The sequence below is a fragment of the Chelonoidis abingdonii genome, chromosome 3, assembly GCF_003597395.2.
Source record: "Chelonoidis abingdonii isolate Lonesome George chromosome 3, CheloAbing_2.0, whole genome shotgun sequence".
In the NCBI taxonomy this organism is placed as follows: Eukaryota; Metazoa; Chordata; order Testudines; family Testudinidae; genus Chelonoidis; species Chelonoidis abingdonii.
In genome coordinates this window covers 112,297,891-112,323,499 of record NC_133771.1, presented here as the reverse complement: position 1 = coordinate 112,323,499, position 25,609 = coordinate 112,297,891, and the positions used below count along the sequence as shown (strand labels likewise).

The 25,609-nt window shown below is 40.9% G+C and overlaps 1 protein-coding gene across 2 annotated transcripts in view; it reads right to left on the bottom strand.

The window, feature by feature from the left end:
* Positions 1-20,599, bottom strand: part of ADGRG6 (adhesion G protein-coupled receptor G6) — a 184,352-nt gene extending 163,753 nt beyond the window's left edge. Inside the window, exons 1-2 of one of the 2 annotated variants that reach the window (XM_032795001.2) lie at positions 20,427-20,599; positions 14,249-14,349 (exon numbers count right to left, since the gene is read on the bottom strand). In XM_032795001.2, the coding sequence (XP_032650892.1) occupies positions 14,249-14,349; positions 20,427-20,428 (103 nt within the window). In that variant the 5' untranslated portion in view covers positions 20,429-20,599. The remainder of the gene's footprint in view (positions 1-14,248; positions 14,350-20,426) is intronic. The other variant, XM_032795006.1, reaches the window with a different exon arrangement.
* Positions 20,600-25,609: the final 5,010 nt, after the last annotated feature.

Below are 25,609 nucleotides of genomic sequence, written 5' to 3'. Positions count from 1 at the left end.
GCGCCTGTGTTAGGAGCCTTTTGGAAATGGGGTTTTGGGGCCCCTAGGGTTAGGTGCAACTGAATGGGTTTTTGGCCTCCTAGTTTGAAGTCCTGGAAATGGGGTTTAACGGACCTCGATTTAGGAGCCCATGGAAATGGGGTTTAGGCCGCCTGGGGTTGAGGGGCCCCTGGAAATGGGGGTTTTGGGCCTCTAGGGTTAGGTCCCCTGGAATGGGGTTTTTTGGCCCCTAGTGTTTCGGGTGCCTGAAATGGGGTGTTGGGCCCCCTGGGTTAGGGGCCCTGGAACTGGTTTTGGGGCCACTGAGGTTAGGGGCCCCTGGAAATGGTGTTTTTGTCCCTAAGGTTTAGGTGGCCCCTGATATCGGGGTTGGGGCCCTGGAGTTAGGGACCGCCTGAAATGGGGTTTGAGGCCCTGAGGTTAGGGCCTGGAATGGACTTTTGGGTCCCTAAGGTTAGGGGCTCCTGAAAATGGGGGGTTGTGGCCCCTGAGGGTTAGGGGCCCTGCACGTGGGGTTTTGGGATCTGAGTTAGAAGCCACTGGAAATGGGGTTTTGGGGGCCCTGGTGTTAGGCACTGGGAATGGTGGTTGGGGCTCCTAGGGGTTTGGGGCCCTGGAAATGAGGTTTTTTTAGCACTAGGGTTAGGGACCCCTCGAAGTGGGATTTGGGGGCCCAGAAGGTAATGCCTGAAAGGGTTTTGGGGCCCCTGGAGTAAGTAGCATCCCAGTCAAGATGGAGAGGTATGTCAATCGGATTTTTACTGGACGCTGATTTGAGAGTTACCCCTGTATTGAGAATTCGGGTGTTGGGGCCCTGAGGTGACACGTGGCCCATCTACATACGAAAGTGTGTGTGTGGAGTCCTGATAAGGTTAATTACATATGATATTCGTGTGGTGGTCTCCGCCAGTAGTCAAAGTAAGCCAAGAATAGACGGCGGAATTGGTCTCTGCTCGGGCCCAGTCCCCATGAGTGTAATAAGGGTCGACAGTGTGGCGTGCTCATAAATGTTAGTGCTTGTCAAAAGGTTCATGCAAGTTGCTATAAGTCGCCATCTTGTTCCTTTAGCAGATGAAGGCTTTCATTTCAGTATCTTTTAATTATCAGTTTTTAGACACCATTCCTACTCTTCTCTACAATGAATTATTGACATCAGAAATATGGATCATAAAGCAGATATTGTTAGTTGAGATAGGACATCCCTCAAGTAAGATTGATACGTACATAAATCAGCAAGTTTGCCAATTCATCAGAAATATCTTAAAATACAATGAGTAATGGATGGATAATTAAAATAGCTGATTTTCATGTGCCTGCCACCATTTTATTAACTTCGCGTCTACTACTAAACGATAAATATTTGTCAATAAATGCCAGGACGCATCTAGCAGGCCATTACTTCACATGCCTTACATTACTGTCACATGAAGGTAAGTTCCACACAGGATGTTGTGATCTGGTTACATACATGGGATTGCTGAGGTGATTAAAGCATCACATGTGCATGTTCACCTGGTTCAGAGGCCCTCATGGTAAAGATCACTGTTGGTAACTTGTGGGTAAATGCTGGAATTTACTAGATTTGTCAGCAGGGTTGGAATCAGCTACTACATGGAGAACTTGAGATAGCAACTAGATTTGCTTTATACAAACTACATGGACTTTGCTAAAAAATAAAAGGGCTTTTTATTTTAAAAAAATTGAAACAAGCAGAGTGAAAGAATTTTAAGTCACTGCTGAGAAGATAGAAATACATCATATTCGATCATTCAGATTTTACAGATTTTGTTATAAATCACACCTGCATAAATATTAAAAGTCACAGCTTGCTAGTCCTGTCCTGGCTGCTGCACTAATCATAATTTCCTTCCATTCTCACATCTCTGAAGAAGAAAATAAAGTTGGCGAAGCACGGGGATGTTAAAATTTTTTCCACACAGTTAACTAGAAAATGCAGCAACAAATAAGGTTATCATTTATGGGAAAACGATATGCCTTTACTGACATGTTGAACAAGGCAGGGCCAACCTCGCCATACAGGCTACTCCTTGTGAACACACCTTCTCATTGCCCCCTCAATGAGTCAAGACTACAGAAAAGCATCAATTAGGGAGGGAGCAGGGGAAGTGGCTAGTTGGCTACCCCAACCTTAAGCATTTGGAACGTGTGGGTAGGGGGTTTTTTTCTTTTGCGCATGAGAAATACCAAGTCTCCTAAGGAGAAAAAAAAAAAGATATCTAGCATGACAACTAAGTAATTATGAATATACTGATAGTAGGTTCCAAAAATAAGAAATCATAGATCCACAATATATTTAAACAATAAAGGAGGTTAGTCAATATGGAACTCACATACAAAAAAAAGCCATTAAATCAGAACTATAGATTTTGTGAATGGTTTAGACTAGAAAAACAAGGTGTTCCAGTACTTATGGATCACGTACCTAACAGAAAGTAGTGTTTACGACTCAAGTACTGAAAAGCTAAAGAAACACAAGCACAAGACTCTTCAAGAGACCGTCAGTACAAGAACATGGTGTTTCCCTAGAGCATGGAGAGAACCAAACACCACTGCATACAATGCAGTTACATATTTTATAGTGGATCATACCACTGCAGTCTTTGCTCTTATTATATCATAAAGGACAAAGAACATTGATGAATGAGAATATTAATGCAACATGCACTGTTGCACAAAAAAATAACTATGAAACACCACAAATTAGTAGTCAGAAATGGTTCATAGAGAATAAAACTTAGGAACAGAAATTGAAGCCTCAAACATATTCAAACTATCTACTCTATACTCTTATCTCTCACAAAAATATAATAATAATAAATAATAAGACTATGAATTGTGACACTTTAGTAATAGAACAAGATCATTTGTTTGCAAAGAAGAAAGATTAAATACAGAAAACAGGAAATATTATAGCCCTTTCTTGTAGTATTTTTCACAGTCTATCACCTTTTGGATTATTGTCCCACTGTCAATTTTAAATAATTTGGACCTTCGCAGTTATTGAGCAGTACATTCATTTAGAAATTGCATTAGTTATTTAGTAAAAAACCATTTCTATTACTATGTTGCTAATTATTCATACAGAAAGTTTCTACACCTAGAGGGTCATTCCTGTAATCACTTTCAATAACATCTGTAAGCATTCCTTGTTTTGTAAAGTATTGATATAGCTCCAGTAGCTCATAGATAATCATAGAATCATAGAATCAAATGGTTGGCGGGACTCATGAAGGTCATACTAGTCCAAACCCTGTAAGGCAAGGACCATTTTCACCTAAATAATCCACAAGCCAAGGGATGCGGTCCTAAGACCAGACATTTAAAATAGCATGCTAAAAGATGGAGAATCTAACCACATACCCTAGGTACCATTCGAAATACTTCACACTACTCTAAGTCAGGAAAGTTTTTTCTAATACCAGCCATCAGGAACTTCTGCAACTAGCACTTCCAAACATTTGCTCCTTGTATTGTCCTCACGTCACACTGAAAGACAGCCTAAGCTCCCATCCTCTTGGAGCATCCTTCCAGATAGTTAGTTGCTATCAAATCACCCCTTAGTCTTCTACTTCTGCAGGCATAGCCAGTTCTTCAGTCCTCTTTATGAGTATGTGCTCCAGTCTTAATCATTATTTGTTGCCTCGCTGGACTTCTCTCTAATGTTTCGCAAGTCCTTTTTGTAGTGTGGTTGCCCAAACAGAGGACACAATATTAAACCCAAGATAGCGAGCCAATCAACAGTTAGCAAGAAATAAGAGGAGAGAATATAAATCCTCGAATCTGACACTAAGGCAACACACTCAATACTAATAACAGACCAACAAAGTATGACTATATAACTCTTATTTGGATACAACGAAGCACACTTGTAGGATCATGTTCAATTTCCAATCTAACCGTAAATCACCAAGATCCATTTTTCCTTACAGCACTGCACTTATAAGACCAAAACAGTCCCACGCCATGTAGCAGTGCATGAGGGATTTTCTGTCCTAAAGAGTGCAGGACTTTATAGTGGCACTTGGTATCTTGTTGAAAACTTCATGAAGGTTTCTTGTGCCACAATTCTCCAATTATGTCTAGGAAGTCTACCTTGACAATCTCAGGTGTCCACTAGAACACTCTCCACCAACTTGATGTCATATGCAAATAAATTTACTTAATGTGCAGCTACTCCGCAGAATCAAAAGATTATTAAATAGAAAAGACTATTGAATAGAACGGCCACTAAAGACAGACCCCTGGGAAGCACAACAAACAAACTTGTATACTAAGTTGGCCATAAGAAGAGTTGTGACCATTGATACCATATCACAAACAGCTGAGAGCCCGTTAGATTCAACCAGTTTACCTATCACATTCACAGACCATTCACCTCAAACCCATATAACATTCCTTAAGATAAGATGCTGATGAAATGACGTGGGAAACCGGTCAAAAGCCTTTACTAAGGCTAGACCGCACCCTGGCTGGGATTATTTAGGGAAAATGGTCCTGCCTTTAGCAGGGGGTTGGACTAGATGACCTCATGAGGTCCCTTCCAACCTTTTGATTCTATGATTCTATGATTCTATGAGCTACTGGAGCTATACAGAACTTACAAAACAGGAAGCTTACAGAATAGAAAGTGATGACAGGAAGACCACAGAGGGGGAAACCTTGAGAATAATTAGCAACAAGTAAAAGAAAATTGTTTCCTAATAACAATGCAATTATGAATGTACTGCTCAAACTGCGAAGGTCCAAATATTAAAGACAGTGGGACAAAATCCAAAATGAAAGACAGGGAAAAATACTACAAGAAAGGGCAAATTCTGTCTGATTAACTCCTTTGCAACAAATGATCTTGTCTATTACTAAAGTTGTCACAAATTCATAGCTGGTATTATTATTATTATTATTATTTTTTGTGAGAGAAAGAGAGAGAGAGAAGTTTGAATAGTTGGAGGCTCAATTTCTGTCCTTAAGTTTTATCAGACACTGACTACAAATTGTGGTGCATAGTTTGTGCCAACAGCAGGTGCAAGTATTCTCTTCAGAATGTGCCTTATGATATAAAAGAGCAAAGACGCAGTGGAGATTTCCACTCTGTAACGGCATGATGCAGGGTGTGGCTCAGCCAGGGACACCAGTCTTGACTGAGGTCTCTGAAGAGTCTTGCTTGCTTAGCAGTACTTGAGTCGTAACACACTTCTGGTAGTACTACCATAAGTACTGGAACACCGTTCTGTCTCCACACAAAAAAAAGTGCTGGAAAGGCATTTTGTAGAGTTCCAGTATGACTTGAACCCTATTGCTTAAATATTATTGTGGACATGATCTGATTTTGACCTACTATCAGTATACATTTTACTTAGTTGTCATTGCTAGATACCATTTTTTGTTCCCTTAGGAGACTTGGATTCTCATGGCAAGAACCTACCAGGTCCAAATGCTTAAGGTTGGGGGTAGCCACTAGCCACTTCCCCCTGCTCCCTCCCCATTGATGCTTCTTTTGTAGCTGATCTTGGGGCAATGAGGTGGTTCACAAGTAGTAGTGATGGGAGGTTGGGGCTGTTGTTCAACATGTCATGTTAAAGGCATATCGTTTTCCCTTATAATTTATTTTTGTGCTGCATTTCTAGTTAACTGTGTGGAAAAATTTTACATCCCGTGCTTCGCCAACTTTATTTTTTCTTTCAGATGTGAGGAATGGAGGAAATACTGATAGTGCAGCAGCCAGAGGACTAGCAAGTGTGACTTTTTATTTATGCAGGTGTATTTATACAAAATCTTAAAATCTGAATGAGTAATATGATGTATTTTCTATTTTTTTCAGCAGTGACTAAAATTCTTTCACTCTGCTTGTTTCAATTTTTTGTAAAATAAAAGCCTTTTATTTTTAGCAAAGTCCATGTAGTTTGTATAAAGGCAAATCTGTGCTATCTCAGCTTTCTCCATGTAGTAGCTGTGATTAAATGCTGACATTATAAATCCAGCATTTACCCACAGTTACCAGACAGTGATCTATGAGGCCCTGAACCAGTGAACATGCACATGTGTATCTTTAATCACCTCAGCAATCCCATTATGTAACCAGATTCAACATCCTGTGGAACTACTCATGTGAATAATGTAAGGCATGTGAGTAAGTGCCTGCTAGATTGGGTCCTGGCATTTATTGACAAATATTGACTCTTTAGTAGTACCGAAGTTAATAAAATGGTGGCAGGCACATGAAATCAGCTATTTTAATTATCCATCCATTACTCATTTTATTTTAAGATATTTCTATGAATTTGGCAAACTTGCTAGATTTATGTACGTATCAGTTCTTACTTGAGGGATGTCCTATTCTCAACTACAATATCTGCTTTATGATCCAATATTTCTGATGTCAATAATTCATGGTAGAGGAAAGTAGAATTCTAAAAAACTGATGAATAAAAGATACTGAAATGAAAGCCATTCATCCTGCTAAGGGAACAGATGAGGACTATAGCAACTTGATGAACCTTTTTACAACATAACATTTATGAGAGGCAATGTGACCTATTGGACTGGACTGTGAGTCAGGAGACTTGAGCTCTATTCTTGGCTCTGCTACTGGGAGAAAACACAATATCATATGTAATTTACAGTTTCCACAAACTGTATTAGATGGGATAAGCAGATGATCTTTATTCAAGGTAAACTCTTCAACAGGTGCTTTAAAAATATTACTACCCTTCCTGACTGATGCTCTCATCCCTTGGTTTATTTATATAAAGTCTATTTTTGTAATTAGCAGAAAGCATAGACCAGGTGTTGCCAATTCCTCTTCAGTTCAGAATTTTCAGTGGTGTTTGGCTGCATTCTACTATCTGGCTACAGTTCCATGTCAGGCGGGAGGGGGAACCCAGCAAGCTTTTAAGGTAATATTTTCATGTTTAATAGAATAAGTTCAAAACACTTCAAGGGAGATAACAATCAGTTAACAAATGTATTGTTAAAAAATAAAATAAACAAAGATAACAAGAGGCTGCTTCCTGAACTAATCATCCCAGCTGACACTTATTTTCACATTAATTAGCTGGTCAAGGCAGGGGCTATAAAAGAGGCAACTCATAGATTTCTACAATAGATGTAAATCCATAAATGGTCTCAATGCATACCCCATTAGAGCATAAATCTGGACATTAAACAAATACAGCATAAAGTGCTTATTTTGATATTGCTTTGGACTACATTAAAATGTGAAGGGAAATTAACATGGAAAGGGTATAAATAAAAGTATTACAGGACTACTAGAGAGAATCTCGGGATTATGATACCGAACCTCTCAACTTCCATGTACATATGCACATCTATTATATTGGGTAGATGTTGTGTGTAAGTGGAAGTGACGTTTCTGACTCAAACACATGAATACTTAGAAAGTCAGGAAACCTAAAGAAGTTTCAGTGAAAAGGTATCTTTCGGGAGAGAGTTGAGAAATTAGATATCCTTCCTGTAGCCAGCGGGAAAGCAGATACCTTTTCACTGAAACTTCTTTAGGTTTCCTAACTTTCTAAGTACTCATGTGTATGAGTCAGAAATGTCACTTCCACTTACACAGTGTCTACACACTTATCCCCACCCCAGTGACGCCAGGAGAGAATTTTTGCAAAGTGTTAGTAATTAAGTTATCAAATCATTCCCTGCCTCTCAGCTGTATATGTAGAATTACACTGACTGTTTTGGATAGTATCTTGGCACTTCAATCCTTACTGCACACATGGTAGGAGGGAGAAGATAAGCAACTCTGCTTTTAGTTATTTCAACACTCACTTGGAGATAAGATCTTTGGCCCTTGTTTAGGGTAGGCTGGTTCAGAGGAGTTGCAAATACACTCTTCCCAGTTGTGTAGGCAAGAAAGGCATGTTAAAGATAAAGCTGAAACAATTTTAACAGTAGGTGCACAGTACTAGCTTTCCCTGCTAATCCACACTAACCTTATCTTAGCATGTTTTCTGCCTTGTTCCCCCTCCTCCAAACTTGTTCTCACCAGGCTTCTGTTCATGGGGGGAGAGAAGGAGACATTCATCTCCAGACCTGCTTCACACCCTTATATAAGTGGGCACCCTAATCCCACCTTTAGCTGCAATCACCACCGTCCACAAACATCCCAGACTTGGCTCCTGTATTCCTTACATGGGGATAGGGTCACATCCTAAACTAGTACCTGGCTCTTTTACATGTGGATAACCCTTCCAATCCCCTGACCTGGCTCCCAGTTTGTGTATATCCAGACTCCTCGGTGATTTCTATTCAAGTTATGGGGAAGCGAAGACCTTCTGGACACCCTCTCTTCTCTGGCTCTTTCCTTTGAAGAATACAAACAAACAAAAGGGAAATCATGCCTCACCAATCTACCAGAATTCTTTGAGGAGGTCAACAAACATGTGGACCAAGGGGATCCAGTGGATATAGTGTTCTTAGATTTTCAGAAAGCCTTTGACAATGTCCCTCACCAAAGGCTCTTATGCAAAGTGAGCTGCCACGGAATAAGAGACAGGGTGCTCTCAAGGATTGGTAACTGGTTAAAAGATAGGAAACAAAGGATAGGTATAAATAGTCAGTTTTCAGAATGGAGAGAAGTAAATAGTGGTGTCCCCCAGGGGTCTGTTCTGGGACTAGACCTATTCAACATAATCAAAAATGATCTGGAAAAAGAGGTAAACAGTGAGGTAGCAAAATTTGCAGATGTTACAAAATTACACATACGGTGACTGTAAAGAAAAAAAAAGCTGAACGGGCTCCATGGTTGCTGTGCTATGGCGTCTGCCAGGGCAATTCAGGGGAAAAGGGCGTGAAAGGATTGTCTGCTGTTGTTTTCCCGGAGGGAAGGAATGACTGACGACATTTACCCAGAACCACCCCGACAATGATTCAACCAGAATTCCAAGGGCGGGGGAGACCGTGGGACTATGGATAGCTATGGAATAGCTACCCACAATGCAACGCTCCAGAAATCGACTTTAGCCTCGGACCATGGACGCACACCCCCGAATTACTGCGCCTAGTGTGGCACGTGAAATCGAATTTATAATATCAGTTTATAAAACGTTTAATGTAATTCGGAATTATCCTGTAGTGTAGACGTAGCCTCGAACAAAGACCCAACCCAAAAACTCCTCCAGCCAGAGTCGAAGATATCTTGTTTCCTGTTGGTCTCTGGTCAGGTGTCGTTTGTTAACCCTTTCCAGGGTGACATTGAAAGAAGTCAGAAAACTATTTATTTCCTTTTCTTTCATGTGCGTGGGGGGGGAGAATAAATTGACGAGCTATTTCCTGAACCACGCTGGACAATGTGTTGACCCTACAGTCACTGGGAGCTCAGCCAAGAATGCAAATACTTTTCGGAGACTGCTGTGGACTGTCGGATAGCTGGAGTCCTCACTACCCCTCCTCTGTCCTCCATGAGCGTCCATTTGAGTCTGTGGCTTCCCGTTACGTTGTCACGCAGCACTGTGTAGCTGGAGATATTTTTTTTCAAAGCTTTGGCATTTCGTCTTCCGTACGGTGCTCTGATAGAACAGATTTGTTCCTCATACAGCGATCAGATCACTATTCCCGTACGGTCCATGCTGGAGCTCTTTTTGGATTTGGGACTGCATCACCACCCGTGCTGATCAGGCTCCATGCTGGGCAACAGGAAATATAATTCAAAGTTCGCGGGCTTTCCTGTTACCTGCCCACTGCGTCCGAGTTCAGATTGCTGTCCAGAGCGGTCCTGGTGCACTGTGGATACTCCAGAGGCCAATAATGTCGATTTCCGTCCACACTACAAGTATTCCGAAGTAATACTATCGATTATGCGTTATCCTCTCTTTTGTAGGAGTACAGAAATCGATTTAAAGAGCCTTTAAATCGATTTAAGAGCACTGTGTGTAGACGGGTACAGCGTTAAATCGATTTAACGTGTTAAATCGATTTAACGGCGTAGTGTGGACACGGCCTTAATCTGTTGTCTCTCTGGGCTCTGAGGGTGATCACACTTCTCCAGGCTCTCTAATCTTCTGTTCCAACTTGTAAGTACAGGTAGAAGACAATATAGGCTTTTACATTGTTTTCTGTATTTGCAAGTGTGTAGTTTGCTGGAAATATCTTAAATTGTATATTTTTCTGAATAAGGCTGTTTATTCATTTTCTCTAAGCTAACAGACTCTGTAATATTCATTTTGATTACAGAGCACATTTATGTCTTTTCGTTCTTTTATTAAAAGCTTTCTTTTTAAGACCTGGTTGATTCTTTCCTAGTTAAGGCTCAAGGGATTGAGTCTGTACTGCCCTGGGGAAGAGGGAGGGGAAGCCTAGGAGTGGCCCTAGAAGGGAAAGTTTACTTTCCCTGTGTTAAGATCCAGGGGATCTGGGTCTTGGGTGGGTCTCCCAGGGATGTTTTGGGGGACCAGAGTTTATCAAACACTCAGAGTTTTGATTGGTGGCAGCATATCAGATCTAAGCTGGTAATTAAGCTTAGAGGCTTCACGCAGGTACCCAAATTTTGGACGCTAAGGTTCAGATTTGGGAATTATACCTTATGACAAATGTACAAAAAGCAAGCCAGGGAATCCAGAGTCTCTCCACTACATAAATGGGATGGATTTAAGCCATCCTTATTAAAAACTCTATTATCATCATCATCACCACAACACCCAGCTCTTTCATAGTGTTTTTCATCAGTAGATCTCAAAGAACTTTAAAAGGGAGCTAATGATCATTAGTCTCATTTTTGCAGATGTGGAAAGTAAGGCACAGAGTGGGGATGTGACTTCCCCACAGCTAACCAGCAGTCTAGTGGCAGAGCCAGGAATAGAAACCAGATCTTCTGAGTCCCCAGCCAGTGCCCTATAACGAGGCCACACTCCTCATAACAGCACTCTCTTATGTCCAAGATGCAACAAGTGCATAGGGTAGAACAGAACAGAGTTCAGGCTATTGGAACTTATTGGTAATTATTACTTTTGCATTTGTGCCCCGACATGCCATGTGCATTTCTACATTTTAAAAGAAGTGGAAAGTGCACTTCCTAAACTTTGAAATGAGATGTTTTTTGTTTTGGTTTGTTTTTTATACTGATTTTTAAGAGCACAGTATGTTAACCAATGGTCCAGTTGCTCAAATTACAGAAGAAATTTTGAGCTATTTGTATATCTCAAGCTTGCAGCCTTATACTGGGCAAAGATACACTATTTCTCACCCTGCTGGTCAATACAGATCCTCAGCGGATGTAAATTGCCACAGCTCCATTAAAAGTCAATGATCTATGACAATTTACAGCAGCTGAGGATTTGTCCCATAATCTTCCAGGACCTGATCCAAAGCACATTGTGTATCAAGATTGCAAGTTTTTGCAAAATACATGCTTTAATTCAAACAGGAATTAATTCAGGAAAGTCCTCATGGCCTATATTAGACTGAAGGTCAGACTACATGATCAAAGGTCCCTTCTGGCCTTAAAATCTATGAATCCTTGGGAGTGTTTCCACTGACTTCAGTGTGCTTTTGAACAGGTCTATATTAGGGTAATTCACTGAGCTATTGCACCTGTCTTTCAGCATGTTTGCATTTAACTAGCCAATTCATAAAAAAGGAGCTGTTCACCTTAAATAGCTGCTGACACATCACAGAAAACCCTGAACAAACTTCTATTTAGAGACAATTCTGCTACTATTATAGGTTTCTGACGTGTTTATTCCTCCCTTGAGTTTTCTTCCTGAAAACAGGCCTGATCCTGCATCCTTATGCAAGCAAATCTCTAATTGTAGAATTATTACTTTTGCATTTGTGCCCTGACAAAGGCATGACTGACTTTTTTTGCCTTCACTACCTGCCCTATCGTTAATCCATGAGAAAGGCATCTGATTATCATCATCCTTCCACATATCTAATCTCCGCTAGTCAAAGTGCAAAAAAATCAATAGCTTTCTGAGATCACAGATCACTAGCGAAGTTGCCTGAATGTCAGATTTTATGGTATTTATTCTATTGCATTAACTTCAGTAGTATTTAAGTTAACAACAACATTCTGGATACCATGTGTGTCCAAAGCCAAACTGACATACCTCTTTAGTAAAAAGAAAAAAAACTTGGCAAAGAATCTGTAATGCATTAAAAGGCTGCTGTCATCTGCTTAGTACACCTCAAACACCAAAACTTCTATTAAAAAGTACAAAGAAATGGGGGGAAGGTTAGTATATGGCATCTGTAGTTTATAGCCTAACAAAGAAGAAACACACACCTGTGACTTGCAAGAACAGCATTAACAATGAAAACTCAAGGGTCTGCAGACAGGTCCACTGAAACCACATCACAGGAGACATAAATGTCTCATTTTCATTTCAATAGAGTGTTAACAACAAATGTTGCTTGTGACCTGCTTCATTGCTGAACAGCAAACATATCTGTCTATTGAAATTGTTTATTCCTAGCTATCCTATCTAAAGTGTCTGATGATTGATGTTCCATTAATTGAAAAATAATGTACAATAGATAACTCCTGCCTATACACATTCACATTTGAATAGCAATAAAGAGATTAACATATAAAAAACCCAAGTTTTCTTTTTAGCCAAAAGACACAGAAGAAACAAAACAAAACAGAAACATAAAAATTGACAAGTATCAAATCAGTGAATTCAAAACAAAATGCCCAATTAACAAGTATGCAGTGTTGGTCCCAGGATATGAGAGAGACAAGGTGGGTGCAGTAATACCTTTTATTGGGCCAATTTCTGATGGTGACCTGAAGAAGAACTCTGTGTAAGCTCGAAAGCTTGTCTCTCTCACCAACAGAAGTTAGTCCCATAAACAATATTATCTCACCCACCTTGTCTCTGATTATCAAGTGCATTTTGGCTTCTTTGTACCACTCCACTGGCATTAAGCAACCTTAAAGTTGGTGTAGCCAGCTACTGGCATATATGCCCCTGCAAATGAGGGATCCTGCAATGGCACAGAGCTGTTGTACTGTAGTGGCTCTGGATCCTTCCAGTGACCAGCTTAGGGAGACTGACTGAGGCATCCTTGTGCCCCAGCATTCCACAACTGCCAGACACAGGGCCCACTAAACAGTTGATGAAAATTAGATCAGTCCCCCAGTTGGTTTATTTTACACTAAGGACCAGACTGGCAGCTGGAAAGCTCAAGATCAAGGGGATTCAAATAGGAGCACTACTCAGCTACAGCAGACAGTCAGGCCCCAAATGTAGACTTGTGTCTATACTATTTTATCTATGTTTAAAAAGTACATCACTTAAACTGTTGTGCAGTTGAAACTATGAATGTGCAGCTTGGACAGTTTAACAAATACATAACCTCTAATGAAATTTCAAAGCTCTTTACTTTTTTGTTTAAAAAAAACAACAACAGAACATCGCTATATATTTCACCCTGTTTTTCAGATTTAGTATGGTCTTTCCATTGGGAAGTTAGTAACTGGAAAATTTCCTATTTGATATGGAATGAACATGCTACAATCTGCTCCAAGGTTTTTTTATGCTCAAGAACTGTGCAGTAAACTCCTGAAACTCCTAAAATACTTTCTGCATTTGGTAAATCAAATCTATAGGTCTTCAGTTTACAGACAATAATTTCAAGATATTACAAAATTCTGCACTCACCAGTTTCTACAGACTGACAAAGGCTGAGTTTTTAATTACATGTCCTGTCCAATATATGATTATTCTATGTTCGTATGGATTTTTGAAGCAATTTTTATATCATTCAAATTGCATGTTCACAAACTATTTTAAGATTAATCATCATCATCCTTCATTTACAGTTTTTAAGGTCAACTTATTTGTGATGTGAAGTCACTACATTATGCACACACATGCCCACATACCCAAATTTGGAAAAATTTAAGTATCACACCTTATTCTGTCAATAGAGAAATGAATGAGAAAATCAGAAGAGATGCAAGAACTTACAAAGAAAAATCAGAAGAAAGGGTCAAGCAAATAACTCAAAGTCTAGGTTCATAATTAGCTGAAGAAAAAGAAATGTCAGTGATGAATGAGTGAAATACTATTTCAAAAGCGGCTAAACTGAACCTTGGCAATAGCATAAAACATAAATCAAACTATCAAATTACAACATAATCAAAATATTAAATTGTGAATGTAACAGAAATATATAATACAGCCATACATAAGACTAGCTCTTATTCATCAAAATTGGACCCATGATCTTTTTATTGGAAAGAGATGATAGTTTGCTCACTTACCCAAATCCTGTGCACATATCATGTAGATAGTCAATAAATACAGAAAGTGCTGCAGCTTCCTTTTCCAGTGATAGCACCACATATCATTCACAGGTGACATCCTGTGAAGCAAGAAAGCAACAGTTTAGGAAACCTTTAAACAAGCCAAAACTTGATTTTTTCAGTAATAATTAAGATATTGCTATTATTACACCAGCAGTTGAAAAATATGGAGTTCCTTAGAATCTTGCTTTAAAAGAGTGTTGTCTCTGGTCTTTATATGGCAGGTAAAAGACAAGGTGTTCATATGTCTGATAACAGACAGGCAAACCAGAAGATGGACTGTGGTTGGATCTGTGGGCCATGCATTGTGGGTGGGTGGTTGTTTATGACAGTTTGTAGCCCATATTCAAAACATGTAAGGTGGATGATGTAAAAGGGATATGGTCTGTATGTTGAGACTGGGCAGGAATATGGGTAGAATTAAGGTTCTTTTTGGAATTTGCAATGTGCTGACATGTATTATAGACAATATGAAGAGTACATTTGAATATTTACCTTTCTTCCCATAACTGTTCTTTCCTACACTTTTCAGTCTTAAGGTTTTTATAGCTGTAACATTCCTTGGTTTACATATTATACAGTAAATAGGAACCTTAACTTAAAAAGGTAGTATTTTCTGACTGTCAGTGTCCAGAGGCCCAATCCTGTTCTCACTGAAATATATTAGGTTTTTGATATTTAATACAATAAATACAAAAATAGTTTGGCCAATTCTATTTGCATTCTTCTGCCTTTAAAGCATATATTACAATTTTTAGGCCAAATCAAAATGTTCCTAGCTAAAATTATGGTGTGTGGAAGATGGACAAGCAAGAAATAAGGCTTATAATGGAACTTAGTCCCAACCTTTACTATGGAGATATAACCATGGATCCAAAATTAATTGTAATCTATTGTATTACTTTCTCTTTTTATGCAACAACTCAACAACAAGCAACAGCAAAGAAGAAATAGTGAAACACAGCTCACATATTATATTGACCAACACCATTCTCATCCTATTTTGTACTGACAGCCTATAACTGGCCTTTTTCGAGTAAGAAATTGTTGGGTTATATTGAGGGGACAGAATGAGGAAGGAAACAGGATGGACTGGCAAGAACACTGAACTAACAGTAACAAAAAAACATCATCACACACAAATATTAAATAAATTGACCCAAAAGACATTTGGATGAACTTTAATGCCATTTGTCAGGCTGTGAATGTGAGGAAGGTTAGTGAGAGAAAAAACATCAGGCAGTTAAACCATATATCATAAAAACCTGACTTTTTTAAACATATGGAAATCTTTTCTCTTTCCCCACTCCATATATATTGCTTTAAAACGGATAGTGGAAGCCAGGGGTAAATTTAAAATCTTGTCCACTAATGGCTCTTCTAGCTTTTAAAAGAAAAAAATTTAAACATCAGCAAGCCTAGATGAGTAAGCATCCTAAAATAATCAACTGATGAAACGACTAATATTACAAGTTTAAAAGTAATAGTTCTTCAAATCAGTCCCCTGAAACATATGCTACAGACCTAGGTAAATAACATTGCATGAGATCAACCGTTGCGAATGGATTGTAGGAAAACCTAACTGCTGTTCTTTAATATAAGTATCTGACTACAAAAGGTCCAATTCTTTATTGAAAGTTTTGTTAAATTATTAACTTGAAGCTGATTTATTTTTCTGAGATATGGTAAAATTAAACTTTAAAAGTTTTAAAGACAAGCACAGAACATTCAGGGCTCTGAAATACAAGAATCTCTTTGATGAAGCCAGATACAGCAGAATAAGCATATTACTAGACAATAGAAATACTGTCCTCCAACTCAGTGGTCCATAAATTCTTGTTAGCATCTCAGACAACAGAATGCCAAGACTTGGGAGCTGTACAGTATGCAAAAAATAATTTTCATATATATACAGATATCCTAAACATTCCCCTAAAAAGTTGCTGTTGATGAGAATCTACCCTGTTGAGACAACAAAACAAATTATATATAGTGATGCAATTAAAATCTCAACATTTGGGGTGGTGACTGTAATAGGAAATCTTCTATTTCAAATGCAGGAAGATACTGCTGTTTCTACAAGAACTAAGTGTTGAATATTTAATGGCAGCCACTGACAGAGTAAAGTTTTAGCATGATGCACAGGACTTTCACTAATACAGAGCCATCAGACTGAATTTCTGAGCAGAGGTAGCATTACCAGTCTGTCAAACAATCAGATCAATTCTGCTGGACTTGAAAGAAACCTGGTTTTGTCTCCGTCTTCAAAGTGCTGTATGCACATTAACACTTTGTGAGCTATGTATCAACATATTATAGATGGAACAGTTGAGAAACAGCCATTGTAACTTGCTCAAGACCATCCAGCAAAAGGAGTACAACTCAAGAGTTTCTAGTGCCTAGTTCTGTGCTAAATCCACTGGACTACATTGTCTCTGGTGACTACCTACTTCTAAAAAGTCTTGTGTTGCTCTGATTCTCTCAAAACTGACCAAGCTAAACTGATCCTATGAGTTTTAAATAATAATAATAATAACAACAACAACTTTGTGGGGGTGGGGGTTGAACTGTCGTAGTGCTTAGAAGCCAGAACCCTATTGTGCTGGTCATGGACGGTACATGAAACCCCCCACCCTGGTTCGGGAAGCTAGCTCCTGCCCCTCCCCTTCCCTCCACCCCACCTGAGGTGTAGCGATATGGGCTATTGCTCAAGGCATCAAGGGTCATCAAATGCCATAGCATTATGCGACTCAGTGTTGAACAACCAAAGGTACAGTGTCCTTTTGAATGGGTAGATCATCAAAGCACACACCCTCAATGATGGTCTACCTCAGGGGTCTATGCTGGCTCCCTTACTGTTCAAAATTTGCATTAATGACTTACCTGACACAATTTTGCACAAGTTCAATTACACTAACAATATTGTGCTTGTGGTACCAGGCAAATAATCACCACCATCAGCAATACCCTCTGATTTGTCCTTATGATAATGGCCAGCAGCTGCCACTTGGCCACGAGCCTAGCTCTGAAGGCAGAGATGCCGCCAGAAGCACTGCAGAAGTAAGGATGGGATGGGATGGTATCGCCAGGGACGGCTTTAGGACATGCGGGCCCTGATTTGAAAGAGCTGCCGGGATGCCACTGAAGACAGCGGCAGTGATTAAGCTGCCGCCGAAGATAGCAGCGGCAATTTGGCGGCAGCTCAATTGGTTGCTGCTATTTCCGGCGGCACTTCAGAGAAGGCTCCTTCCTCAGCAGCAGTTGTCTTCTGGGGCCTTACCTTGCAGAGTCCCTCTTCCGGACACTGCGGGGCCCAATTCATGGAAATCGGCCTAAAGCCGGCCCTGGGTATTGCCACCCTTACTTCTGCACTGGTGCTGCTGGCGGGCCACTGCCTTCAGAACTGGGTGCCCAGCCAACAGCCACTGCTATTCAGCTTCCCAGCTCTGAAGGCTGTACAGAAGTAAGGGTGGCAATACTGCAACCCCTCTAAAATAACCATGTGACTCCCCTGCAACTCCCTTTTGGGTCAGGACCCCCAATTTGAGAAATGTTTGTCTTCCCCACAAAATCTGCATAGTATTGAGTAAAAACACACAAAAGACCAGATTTCATGGGAGGAGACCAGATTTCACAGTCCATGATGCATTTTTCATGGTTGTGAATTTGGTAGGGCCCTATTCGTAACTAATGGAGAGACAAGAATATTAAGATAGTAATGAAATAAAACCCTCCAAAGGATTAAGTAAATACTGTGAACTGTATAACAAGAATGACAAATCTGTTACAGAGGAGTAAAACTGCAGATTATTTCTGCCTCTAACAACCAGATCACTACAACTGTGAACATGGCTCAAGGTGATGTCTTTTTCTCTCTCTCTTTAAAATTTAGGCAAAATTCACAACAGTGAGTCTGATTCTATCTTCACCCAGTACCTGTATGTGACCTCAGAGAAATCCATGTAGCTAAAGCAGCTCAATATACTGTAGTTGGTAACTATCATTAATCCCATTATAGTTGGATGTAATCTCACTATAGTTGTTAAATATATATATAAAAGGATAACTCTCAGTTATCCCTCTGCAGATGTAAATGCTCTGCAGAATAATAAATGCAGTCTACAATGGCTAACAAAAGCATTTACCAATTTTTTCAGTGAAAAGACACTTTTAGATACTGCTGTGACATAACCAGTTGACCACTCCAGCTACCAACTTCATGCAACCCATAGCTACTGTATTTCTATTTCCTATGGTGCAGGAGACAATGGGTGTATTCACAATTCATTCTGGAAGAGCAAAATCGTAATGTAATTTATCTAAACCATAAATGGGGTGGTAATTTGACATGGTTCAAGACCAATTTAGTGCTTGCCTTGCTAAATCTAACTACCAAAAATCCCATATTATATATACAATATCCAGCTAAAGCAACATCGACATATTTTTGGAAGTACACAACTTTAGAGTAAAATACATACTACTCCTAAATAATCCAGTCACCTTTGGCTCATGCACCAACCAATACCCCATCTACAGAACATGCTGGACATATCTACATACACCATGGACCTTGTTCAAAACCTGGGCAGAGTTCTCCAGAGTGAGATGTGAATTCTGCCCTAGGCAGATTGACTGGATTTTCTTTGATCTTTGACATGAGTGAAACTATTAAGAAAAAAATGCTGCTGACAGTTTGAAATTTAAAAAGAGATACCATCAATTTCAAAACATGTCATTTAAGTTATGAAACAAAAGTCTTTTATGATGGAATCACTATGGAGTTATAATGCAACGAGTGAGAGACAACTACTTAACGTTTTAGTTCTTGCAAACTAACAAGAGTACATTTCAATTCTACCTAATTTTTAATTGTAAATTGCTAACTTCAGACAATGCCATTTCGTTTTTAGAGTGCTGCTTACTCTGCCCATATACAACCGTTCTTTGAGCCAAACATCTGACTTGAAAATACCTTCATCTTCCTTCAATAAGGCATATACATTTTAATTTAAAACGTGTCATTTGTACGTGTCCGATATTTTCTTGGTCCTTGGATTTCCCTCCAAATTGAATTTTCTAGAGTTGCAAGTTACCAACATGCCTCACATTACTAACGCGGTAGCACTGTATGAGTGCAACGTTTGTTCTTTAGGCATAAATTCTTCTTACTTTACCTTATGCTGTAAAAGAAATCTACTCTTTGCGCCTGGATCATTGCTTTCATTCAGTCCCAATCATAGGCTCTGTATCACCTGGTGTGAATGTGCTGGAGAAGCACTGATTCCAACAGCTCCTAAAAGAGCCTACCTGGGAATCTGCCCAAGATTCAATACAAGTACAGAGGGGAAGGCTAACCCCTGGACCGGACAGATTATCAAAGATAGCGTCTACGAACCCTTGTAAAGGTGCCCTTTCTCTCCCTCCGAAAGGCTGCAGGAATCTAACAATCTCTCTCCAGCAGGAGATTGTGGGGAACAGCGAGGAGTGGGACTTAAATTTTTATTCTGCCTGACCCCTCCTTCTCCCTTCTGTTCCTTCCTATTTTTGGCACAGTACCTTGCTGGCTAGAAAGAGTACCTCTCGCCGATCTGTTTCTTAGATCTGAACTTCACTTTGAAAGAGTTGAACTTTTGGCTCCAGATAACGTACGTGTGTACGTACACACACACACACACGATGGGATAGTTTTTGCAATATTCCCCTGGAAGCATCGAAAGTAAAGAGTAACTTCTGCTTCCAAACTGACTGTAAATAAGTGTGTGTGTGTGTATATATATATATACACACACATACATACATATACACACACACAAATCGGTCTTCTCTGGATCTTGCAGAACATCTCCTTGGCAAATCCAGATATTGGCCAAGCAGTATCCATTGGCAAGTGTGCACAGACAGACAACACGGTTTGCCCATTCTTCTAGCCCTACCTTTCCGCACAGAATAAACCAGAGATTCATCACTGGCTAAGGGGGAAAGAAATGCGGTCTATCTGGCCTGAATCTCTTTGACCAAGGACAAACCGGTTTGCTGCCCCAGCAGCTGGAGAGAGTCCGTCCTTACCAAACTGTTCCGAAGGTTAAAAATACTCCTCCCCCCAGTGTGGAAAGCGCAGGGAGACGAAACTTACATGTTGACATTACTGGGCTGCTGTCCTCCGGCGGGTGCCAACCACCAACCCCTTGTGCTGCGGTCGCCGCCTCTGGCTCCCTCTCGCTCGCACTTCCCGGGAAGTTCAGCAGCCGCTGCCCACCCGAGACACGCACAGAGCCCCGCGCGGGCTGGCAAAGCGGCGAGCGGCCCCTGCTCAGCCCGGGTGCCTCCCGCTTGCCGCGGCGGCCGGGCTTTGCCTCTCGCAGCCGGCGGGAGAAAGCGGAGGCTGAACTGGCCAAGCAGCTGCCGCTGCTCTGGGCGGGTGCTGACGGGGTGGGGGGGAGGCTGAGTGTGGCGAGTGGCAGGGTGGGTCCCTGCGCTGCCCACTCCTCCCCTTCGCTGGGGTCCGACTGGCCGGCCCCGGGCAGCTGCGGTGCCTCCTGGCTTCCAGCGGGCCGGGATTACTCAGGTGGCTGCACCGCTGCTCCTGCTGACTGCGACTCGGGACAGTGCGGCCGGCGGGCCGTCCCCCGCCCGCGGGCGCTCCCCTCGGAGGCCAGGCTGGAGGCGCAGCGCCACCCGGCAGCAGTGACCTGGGCCCCAAAACAGCAGCGGGAGAGAGGCCCCGGACCGCTAGGGGCACCCCCTGCCGCTGCCCAGAGCACACACTGTCGGGGACACCCCGCCCCGGAAACACCCCCACCGCTACACGCTGCCCCAGGGACACTCTCCCGCCACACGCTGCCCCAGGGACACCTCCCCTCCCGCCACACGCTGCCCCAGAGACACCTCCCTTCTGGCCACACGCTGCCCCGGGGTGCCCCCTCCTGCCACATGCTGCCCCAGAGACACCTCCCCTCCGGCCGGCACGCTGCCCCAGGGGTACCCCCTCCCGCCACACGCTGCCCCAGGGGGCATACAGTACAGAGGGGACACAACTCAGAGAGACACACTGCTCCAAAGACCCCACCCACTGCGTCAGGGGCACACACCCCAGGGACACCCACTCACTACCCGCTGCTCCAGGAGGGCACACTACAGTGGGGACACAACACCTCAGAGACACCGTACACCCGCCCCCCAGAAAGACACACTGCTCCAGTGGCACACAACAACCCTAAGACACACATCACTTCCAGAGATACATTCCACATTAGTCCAGGGTCACACACTGCACTGTGCCTCCCTCCCTGCTGCCAGTGACACACCACACCCCACCTCTGGAGCACATACACATATCCCAGGGAAAACATGACCCAGGAATACACACACCGACCCAGGGATGTACATGCTACCTTGACGACATACACATTCCATACACTGACTCCGAACTGTCTCACACTTAAAAAAACACTACCAAAGCACCTAGGAAAGTGCCATCAGCTAAGCAACAAAGGGGTTAATTGAACATGCCATTGCTCCTGGTGCCAATTGCCTGGATTCCACTATAATTTTGGAATTTTTAAATAATTTTCATAAGTGATGGATAAATCAGTTTGGTTCACCTATTTTTAAAACCAAACTTTTTTGTGGCACTGCAATATTCAGATAATGCTATTTCTACACAGGATCTCTCCCTTCCAGTGTCTATCCAGATGTAAAAGATTTGAAATACTGGAAGAAAGGCTGACCTCATGGTATTTCCAGTAATGGAAGCACTGGAAATCTCATGAGGAAAGCTTTTCCTAGTCCTACATTTTCAGTCCAGCTTTGCAGAGGTTAGGAAAGTGTGGATAAGCTTTGAATGAGTATCAAAATGTTTGGATGCTTATCTGAACCACAACATAAAGCTGAACCTTTTAAAGTTCACTAATATATATTTTTATACACACATGGTAACAAAGTCAAAGACAAAGACAAAGGATCAGAGAGACAAAAGAAATAATTCCAGATTAGTCACATTCAATTAGTTTTTAGCCGTGTCAGAAAAATGATCTATTTTTCTGCTGTAAAATGAAAATTAAATGCCAAAACACAATTGCAAACATTGAAAATATCAAAGAGCATAAAACTCTGCGAGGTATAGTGTTTTAGTTTGAAGGAAAGGGAGGTTTTGCGTCATGTATACCCAAGTAAATTCATCTCAATTTTAGTGGACAGTGAAAAAATCTCTCTTTGTATATACTATAGTATTTCTGTTTAAATGCCTATTGGATCTCTTATAAAAATCCCTCATTGTATTCTGCAGCAATTGGCAAGAACACTAATGTCTGCAAGAGTCATATTTTAGTGTTTTGGGCCATTACAGTAGAAGACATGACATTGTTATAGGCAAACTAGGGAAATACAGTCTAGATGAAGTGGTCTAGATAGATGAAATAATTATAAGGTGTGTGTATGAAGCATTATTGCAGCTGTTTTGGTCCCAGGATATAAGCTCAAAAGCTTGTCTCTCACCAACAGAAGCTGATCCAATAAAAGTTATTCCTTCACCCAATTTGTCTCTTTTATAATGTGGGTGCACATCTAGTTAGCAGTGGCTCACTGTCAAACAGGGGGGACATATAAAGTGGGGTCCTGCAGGGCTCAGGCCTGGGTCAGTATTACTCAATATTTTCATTAACAACCTGGATGATGGAGTAGAGAGTACAGGTACAAAATCTGCAGCTGACACCAAACTGAGAGGGATTGCAAACACTTTGGAACCAGGATTAGAATTTAAAATGATCTTGATAAACTGGAGAATTGGTCTGAAATCAATTAGATGAAATTCAGGAATGACAAGTGCAAAGTATCGTGAAGAGGGTCTTCAAATAGTGGATTCCTGGTATTGTCCTTGTGAGCAGCAACAGTTAGAGAAGTTTACAATCATTAACTGGGTTCCTGCAACCCAAAAGCTAATTAGGACTGATTTTAACCATTAACAAGCAACCTAGTCCATCAAACCCACAGATATTATATAAAACACACACAAATATTAATGAAGATAATTTCCACATTTTTCACATTTACACACAAAGGGATTGCACAGGCAACCTTAATTCTGGCATTTCCTAAATTTTGAATGCTAAAATTTACAGCCTTAAAAGTTTTTTAGCATAGGTTTTTTTAAAATAAAAAAGTCAGAATCATGTGGAATCAGTCTGAACCCCAGCTTAGGTCATCATTAGGGTTTGGACCTTTAGATTCACTATACAGACCTCTACCATTTGAATTAATGGAGTAACTAGTAGCAGTAGTAGTCTATTCTCCTCTATGTGGATGAGGACTAGAAGAGGGATGCCAATGTGTTTTACAGCTATTTGCTGATAGCAGAGGACTGGTCAGACTCATAACTCCTAAGTTCTGGAGGGGAGTATTCTCTAGTGGTCACAGACACTTTAGCTCATTCCCCCACAAGTTCTGCTGTCCTCCTATCTACCCCTACCTCTCCTTGCCTTCCTTCGTCCATTAATCTCCATGCCTTGCATCCTGCCTTCTATACCTATCCTTCCCACACCTCCTTTTCCTATCCAAACCTCTGGCTTCTGTCCCCACCACTCTTCTCCTATCTATTCCCACCCCAACTTCAGTTCCTATTCCCCTCACACTCTGCTCCTAACCAGTCCTCTCCCTCCCATACTCTGGCTCATGCCCCCTATGCACTCCTTTTCCCCTCCCTCTGCTCCTAACTCCACACAGACTCATATACCCCTCCCCATTCTGCTTCTTCCTCACTTTCTGGTTCCTACCAGCCCCTTTCCCCAGCCCCCACTCCTCACCCCTCTGCACTCAAGTCAGCTCAAGTGTTACCAACCCTAAGTGTTAAAAACCCATGTCAGGCATCTAGCCCCCAAAATTAATGAAACTGGCTTAAAAATCCAGGACTTTTTTAAAAACTATACATTTTTTTTGGACTTTCTGGTTTCAGAGCAATAACATGATTCCTGGAGCTTGGGCTGTAAGAAAAACATTATAGGTCATGAGACTCACAATAAAATCAAAAGAGTTGGCAAGATTACAACTTCTTCCTCCTCCATGTTGCCTGGGCCCAGCAAGGGGTGCATTAAGAACAGTGTGGGTGCAGGCTCTCTGCTCTGAGTTCCAGTCCCTAACGTGACAACAGCACAGAGGAGCACTTGCAGGGAAAGTCCTGCTGAGCCCCTAGAATCCTGGGCAGAAGCTTGCCCAATACAGATGGAATCTTCAGAGAATTTCTCTGTAAAGTACCACCAGGCCTTACTGAGCATGTGCAAACAGTTCTTTCAGAGGCAAATTTGGGAAGATTTTCAGAGGGGCAGCAAAAGGCACATCCCTGACACCAGATTTCCTTGCCAAATTTTAAGGCCCTGCTCCAACAAAGTATCTTTTTTTTTTTAAACATGGGCAAAACAGCATATTTTCCTAACTCTTGTTCTCAGAAATGGCCAAATCATTTTCACTGAAACTTTAAAATAAAAATTCAGCCTGAGACAGATATGCAGCATGGAAAATTTTTCCCAGATGGTTAAAGCATGGCAAAGTTATCAGCAACTGAAAACAGGGCCATATTATGGGGAAGTGTCTGGCAACCTTAACTATTGACAGTGCTTTCTGCATTGCATACAATATATACTAGTCTCCCTTAAAAGTATGAAAGACCTAAAATCAAAGGCATTTCCAAAAATAGGATTTTTTAAAAAATATATCCACATACTGAACCCTCAACATGGAACATGTTTCTACAGCTTAAAAAGATTCAGCTATTTTCCATGTTAGAGAAACCTATATGTAGAAAATTCATATTCAGCTGGACAAATCAAGAAAAGCCTGAGAAAATATACAAATTGTACTGGATTTTATTAAAGATACTTCAATGTGGTAAAAATAATTTAAATTTAATGTTTAGCAGCTGCCCTGCATCCTGCATTTTTACACAATGGCAATAAAATAATAATGATAATAATATAATAAATATAATAGTTAAGTCAATAAACTTTTAGAGGTATAATATCTTTTTGCTAAAGCATATTTTCTTAAGAGGCCTGGAACAATAGATTAATAATGAGCAACATATGGACAAAGCAACACAAGATAAGGAGAAAATAAGAGGCACAATAACTATTTTAATATGTTTTACTATTGTGTCTTTTATAGGTGTATGTTCCTAGTTTGGCAAAAGAATCTCAGTTGAACTAACTTGGAGTGATAAGGACACTGTTAATGAATTATACTACGAACAACTGCTTAATATACTAAAAATAAAAATGCTTTCAGAATTTTTGCAGATTTTTACAGATTTTTGAAAAAAAATTTTCATGT